The sequence below is a fragment of the Myotis lucifugus genome, unplaced genomic scaffold (assembly GCF_000147115.1).
Source record: "Myotis lucifugus unplaced genomic scaffold, Myoluc2.0 scaffold_39, whole genome shotgun sequence".
Taxonomy (NCBI): domain Eukaryota; kingdom Metazoa; phylum Chordata; class Mammalia; order Chiroptera; family Vespertilionidae; genus Myotis; species Myotis lucifugus.
In genome coordinates, this window is record NW_005871087.1 from 1483023 (window position 1) to 1489420 (window position 6398).

General features: G+C 47.8%; 1 protein-coding gene and 1 pseudogene across 1 annotated transcript; both read right to left on the reverse strand.

Moving 5' to 3' along the window:
• Positions 1 to 47: 47 nt before the first annotated feature.
• LOC102419377 lies at positions 48 to 1383 on the reverse strand (annotated as a pseudogene).
• Positions 1384 to 4428: 3045 nt separating this feature from the next.
• LOC102419684 (40S ribosomal protein S15-like) lies at positions 4429 to 4899 on the reverse strand. Its single transcript, XM_006087586.3, has one exon. It carries the CDS (start codon positions 4897 to 4899, stop codon positions 4438 to 4440), a length of 462 nt encoding a protein of 153 aa, XP_006087648.1. The 3' UTR covers positions 4429 to 4437.
• Positions 4900 to 6398: the final 1499 nt, after the last annotated feature.

The window sequence follows — 6398 nt, forward strand, 5'->3', positions numbered from 1 at the left end:
TTTTTTTTTTTTTTTTTTTTTTTTTAAGACTCAAGTCCAAACCTTACTATTGGAAAGAATCCCTTTGCTTTGTTAAAGAAACCCTCCTAGGAAAGATACAATGCAATTTCTGGGAGAAGAATGACAGTCCATGAGGTAGAAATACAGCACCTTGGGAAGATTTTGAATAATTGGCTTTCCAAGGTGCAAGGCAAAAATTTGACACAGTAGAGGGAAAAAAGAGAAGCCAGGCTGGTTCAGACACTGCAGGTTTTGAGGAAAACTCAGGGTTGCATCAGGTAGATTAGACTCCTCCAGGGCTAGATGGTTTGCTGCGTCAGGTCCAAGGATGGTTACAGGAAACAAAGAAATGGGTCCCATCCTCTTTCGGGAAGGCCATTCAAACTCCATTCCCATCTGAAGACAAGGTGGCCACACCAGGCTGGAGTAGAATCGGGCTCTTCCGGGCCTGCCCCTGGTATTTCACGGCTTTTTTAGTTTCATCCCGTGCCTTCTCCACGTGATCCACTGTGTGCATGACATTCAACTCTATGTTATCTAACATCTCGCCCTGATTCTCCACCAGCATGGCGATGTCCATAAACATGTCATGGAGCTCCTTGATGCTGCTCTCCAGCCTCACGATGTCTTTGTGCCGTCCCTCGATCTCACTGAGGGCTTGCTTGAAAATCTGAGAGTCAATGATCCCAGAAGTGAAGATGGCAGGGTTTCCACTCTCCAACATCTCCTCCAGCTCCTCATCTGTGGTCTTCTTGCCGGTGATTTCGAGCTGCCGCTGGATTCGCCCTTTGCTGCGTTCACGAAAGTCCACTTGAGCCTCATTGTATTTGGTCATCACCTCCACAAACTTCCGGGAGAGGACAGAGTGCTGGGATTTTCGAATACGAAGGTCTGCAGACGAGCGGACCTCGTCTTCTTCAATGTGCCTCTCCATGCTCTTCAGTTTGTTCCGGACGTTGTTGGCCCTTTTCTTGATTTCAGTCGTGAGCTGCTCTAGGTCATCCTTGGTTTTTGGTTCTGGAATTGGTGCAGACAGAATGATACTGTAGAGTTTCTTAGCCCCCTCTACATGCTCAGAGATCTTGTCAATGTTGAGCCGAGTTTCCTCGATCTCAGAGAAGAACTCATCCATGAAGGCTGTGTTGTCAACGGCAATCTCGACTTCATCGGCATCATCATCCTGTGTCAGCTGCTTGGCCTTCAGCTGCTCCAGCCGGTCCTTCATCCTGGTGCCCCGGCGCCCCAGGCAGGTGAGCGCGTCCGCAGTGAGCGCGTCCCAGGAGAGCGGCCGGAAGTGGCGACCCGGCCGGGCCGGGCCGGGAGTGGGAGGCGGAGGTGGGCGGCGGCGGCGGCCGGCTAGGAGGAGCGTCCGAGGCTCGGAAGCCTGGGATTTTGTGACACTTTATTGAAACAGCCAGGCCTAATCCCGTATCTGGATTGTTTTATTATTAGCTTGGTTAAGCTGGGAACTATATTTCCCAGAATCCCCTTCCCTCTCTGGTTGTTGCTTAGAGTTGGCCAAGGGAGGACCTGGCATGAAATTTGGGAGGCAGAGGGGAAGCATTGGCCATCTCTCTGAGGGTCTTTTCATAGTCAGATACAAGAAGAGTCACAATCAGAGGGGCCCAGTCAGTGCTCTTGCCACATCCCCTCGGGCTCCTTTCACCTTTGTTTCTGGGTGCTTTCCCCCCCGCCCCCGCTTCAGGGTATTTTTGTTCCCAAAGGTTCACACCGGCAAGTCTTCTTTAGAGGCCTGTTCTTAGGCTACAGAGCCAGTCAAATTGCTGGGAGTTAAGGCCTCTTCCTGCAGCACTTAGGAAATGACTAATGGGTGCAATCATTATGAAAGCCCTAAGGCATAGATTACACTGCTGAGCACCCCGGGGGATCAGGCTGGAGTGGCCTCTGAGACTTTACCTGCAGTGCCTGCTTACTTCCTCTCTCTCTTTTTTTTTAAAAAAAATATTTTATTGATTTTTTACAGAGAGGAAAGGAGAGGGATAGAGAGTTAGAAACATCCATCAGCTGCCTCCTGCACACTCCCCACTGGGGATGTGCCCGCAACCAAGGTACATGCCCTTGACTGGAATCGAACCTGGGACCCTTCAGTCCGCAGGCCGACGCTCTATCCAGTGAGCCAAACCAGTTAGGGCACCTCCTCTCTTATAGGCTCTCCCAGTAGCACTTCTATAGAAAGCCACTAATGCTTGAAACCTCACCTCGGGGGCTATGCCCGGGCAAAGCAACCGAAGGACCATGAATATCTAAGAAGGAACGGTGGCTTCCAGTCCGGTTAGACATGTGTTGCCAAATTCTAGCCACCTCCCCTTTCTGGGGCAGGATCCTGCTTTGATTTCTTTGATCCCAATGAAATAAGATCCATTAAACCCAGGATAGTGAAGTAGATAAAGGGTTTCACTTACTCCCTGCTAATAAACGTGAAAAGTTCGGGTTTTATCAGTCTGCATCTTAGTCAGGAAAACAGAAACTGCCGTAGGTGTTCAAAGAGGGAGCGGGTTGCAAAGGCGTTAGAAGTCGAGGAGAAAAATTGGAAAGGTAAGATTTCTCAAAGATCATTAACTGCCGGAAGCGTCTGCCACCTCCGGATCGGAGAGAACGAGGAGAAAATAATGTTACTCAGAGTGCACAATGTGCTGTTGTCAGAACCGCGTTGGCAGACTTGGCAGAAACCCAGAAGCCAGCACCAGCCCACAGCTACTGCCGCCTCCATGGCCGCTCCTTCATTGCGGTGGCCCCCTTGGCAAGAGCACAGACAAAGTGACAGAGAAAAGGCTTCCTCCTTCCTCTCATCTTCCCGGCTCCTGCCAGGCCTCCATCGCTAGCATCTGACTGGAAGCCAGGGGGAAGGCAGGTCTGGGAAGTGTAGTCTGCAGCTTTCTGCCCTGGGAGGAGAGAACGGGCTGGAGAAGGGGAGTGTAGGGCTGAGACTTATCAGATGCTGTCAGGCATTTCACCCCACAAGTTTCCACCCTCTTCCTGATGGTGAAAATCAACCAAAGACTCCCAAAGCTTAAGAACTGGCATAGGATGACCTTTTAGGGATGATTGACCCGGGTGGGGGTGGGGCAAGAGACTAGAGACAATGAATGGGACAGTGAAAGACAGTGCCTACAGTCTAAGACAGTGGTTCTCAACCTTGGCTGCACATTAGAATCACCTGGGAATCTTTTTAAAATCCTGATTTCTGGGCCTCATCCTCCGGAAATTCTGTTTCTTTGTTATGGGGTGAGGCCACAATATTAGTAACAAAGAAACAGAAATCAGGATTTTAAAAAGATTCCCAGGTGATTCTAATGTGCAGCCAAGGTTGAGAACCACTGGTCTAAGAACACAGTCTAAGAACACAGGAGACTTCCAAGCATGGACAGGTTAGTCCAGGGGTGGGCAAACTTTTTGACTCGAGGGCCACAATGGGTTCTTAAACTGGACTGGAGGGCCGGAACAAAAGCATGGATGGAGTGTTTGTGTGAACTAATATAAATTCAAAGTAAACATCATTACATAAAAGGGTACGGTCTTTTTTTTTTTTAGTTTTATTCATTTCAAACGGGCCGGATCCGGCCCGGGGGCCGTAGTTTGCCCACGGCTGGGTTAGTCCCTTTCACCATCTCATGTAGGACAGATTATCCTTCTTTAAGTTTTTTTTTTTTAATCTTAATGTGAAGATATGTTTTTTTTTTATTGACTTTAGAGAGAGGAAAGGAGAGAGAAATAGCGATCAGATGCCCTTATATGCCCCAAATGGGGACTGAACCCAAAACCCGAGTATGTGCCCTGACCAGGAATCAAACCTGCCACCTTTCGGGGCACTGGATGACACTCCAACCAACTGAGCCACATGGGCCAGGGCAAGAGCCACACTTTCTTTTATCTTTTTTTTGTGAAGTGACTAAGCTTTTTTGTGAATAAGCTTTCCTGTAAACTCTCACAGACCCTTATACACATCCCGGGAGCAAGCAAGCACGCTTTCAAACACAAGCGAGTTTTAAGAGGAGATGTGCAGAGTTGGTGAGTCCTCTCATTTGGTTGCAAAATGTAGCACATCTCCTGGAATGGGCCCCGAGACCTCGGCATCTGCTGTTTAAGAATCAGGGTCACAGTCGGTCAACCCCAGCTGCTTTAGGGAAACAGGAAAATCAGTGTGCTGGTTCTCAGGCTCCAGCAAGGCCTGCTCCCCTGGGTCTCGCATAGGTCACTGCTCTGAGAATTTTGGCTCTATAGTAAGAAGGATAATTTAAAACCCCACTGTATGAATTTTCTATTGCTGCTATAACATGTGATCATGACCTCAGTGGTTTAAAATCCCACAAATCACTATCTTGCAGTTCTGGATGGGTACCATTGGTCTAAAATCAAGGTGTGATATTATTATTATTATTATTATTATTATTTTAGGTAAGTCTGTGCTTTTATTAACTACTTGAGAGGGACGAAGCGGGAGGAGTGGGTGGCTCCGATGCCAGGCCTGCCGTGCTCCCCTGGCTTGTAGGTGATGGAGAACTCACCCAGGTAGTGGCCCATCTTCTCGGGCTTGATTTCCACCTGGTTGAAGGGGTTGCCGTGGTACACGCCCACCATGCTGCCCATCATCTCCGGCAGGATGATCATGTCCTGCAGGTGTGTCTTCATCCCCTCGGGCTTCTCCATGGGCGGAGCCTCCTTCTTGGTCTTGCGCAGGCGCTTCAGCAGCGAGTGCTGCTTCCTTTGCAGACCCCAGTTCAGCTGCTGCTGCCGCCGCCGCCGCTGCCGCCAGGCACTGTACAGCTGCATCGGCTGCTCGTCAGACATGTCAAGCAGTTGATCGAGATCCACGAGATGCACGCCGAGGTAGGTGAACCTGCGGAAGGGCCGCGTTTCCTTCTGCTCCACTTCCGCCATCCCGTCGGTTCTTGGGAAAGGGCCTCAAGGTGTGATTTTAGACCAGTGGCTTGCGTTTCTTCTGGAGGCTTTAGGGGGAGAAGCTGCTTGTTTGCCTTTTTTCGAGTCTAGAATAGAGGCTGCCTGTTCCGTGACTCACAGCCCCTTCTTCCTTCCTTAAGGCCGGCGGCACCACATTCTCTCCTCCCTGGCCTATGCCTGCATCCTCTCTCTGAGCCTTCTGCATCCCTCTTATGATGACACACTTTAACAGCTGATAGCTCAACTTTGAGAAGGAAGTGTAGTTTAATTAACACTGCCTTTATAATTATTCCAAGTGTGTGTATACATTTTTGTGGGGGAGCACCTTGGATGCATCTACACATGCCTGCAAGTAGCACTCCACGCTTTGGGGATAGCTGTTCATTCCAGGAAGGGTCCATAATGGGCTACATGAAATATGGATTGCCATATTTCATCTAAACTAAGACTTTATCAGTTTTAAGGTGCACTATTCCTTTTTGTACGACTACGAAAGAAAAAAAAAAGCCAATTAAACTTTAACAATGATACGCCATCTCATTTCATAGATGTTAAAATTCCTGGGGAAAAGGGGAAGTGCTATGTTGAAGTGCGATTATTTCAAGATTGCTGCTTCCCATGAAAGAGGAAGCTCAAGTTCTGGGATGAGTTCAAGTTTCTTCCCAACAGTGTTAGCAGGTGATTGTTACACTTGGCACCCATGCATGGAACAGCAGAATCCAGTTCTGTGTTAGCACATATTTTGTATTGCATTGATCTCTATCTTGCTGATTAAAAAAGCAAAGTTTTCTAGGATAAAAGCCAGTGATGATAGCAACCAAATTGAGAATTAGGAATAAGGGTAAAAGTTTAACAAGAAAATATAACCACAGGAAGGACAGTGTCTCCTCTGTATCATTTAAGGAGCAACAGGTTCAGCAAGAAAAGAAAAAAGAGAACTGTCCAATTTATTGTGGAATTAGCCAGGAAAAGTGCCTGCTGATACTTTATACTCTGCAATATCTTTTAGACTATGAAAATTTAATAGGCAGATATCACCCTAGAACAGCCGTGGGCAAACTACGGCCCGCGGGCCGGATCCGGCCCGTTTGAAATGAATAAAACTAAAAAAAAAAAAAAGACTGTACCCTTTTATGTAATGATGTTTACTTTGAATTTATATTAGTTCAGACAAACACTCCATCCATGCTTTTGTTCCGGCCCTCCGGTCCAGTTTAAGAACCCATTGTGGCCCTCGAGTCAAAAAGTTTGCCCACCCCTGCCCTAGAAGCTTAATAAATGGCATTGGAAGACATGTTTTTCCAATTCAGGCACTGATATAGTCAAGATTGATTTTTGTCCCTCAAGAGAAGAAAGCTAGGTAGTACCATGTAGATAAAGCATGAGTGGGATTAGGAATCACATTCTCTATGCTATAGGCCAGTGATGGCGAACCTTTTGAGCTCGGCGTGTCAGCATTTTGAAAAACCCTAACTTAA

Bases quoted from the DNA above. Each gene is read 5' to 3' on its own strand.
- LOC102419684 (XM_006087586.3), bottom strand. From the start codon at position 4,899: ATGGCGGAAGTGGAGCAGAAGGAAACGCGGCCCTTCCGCAGGTTCACC.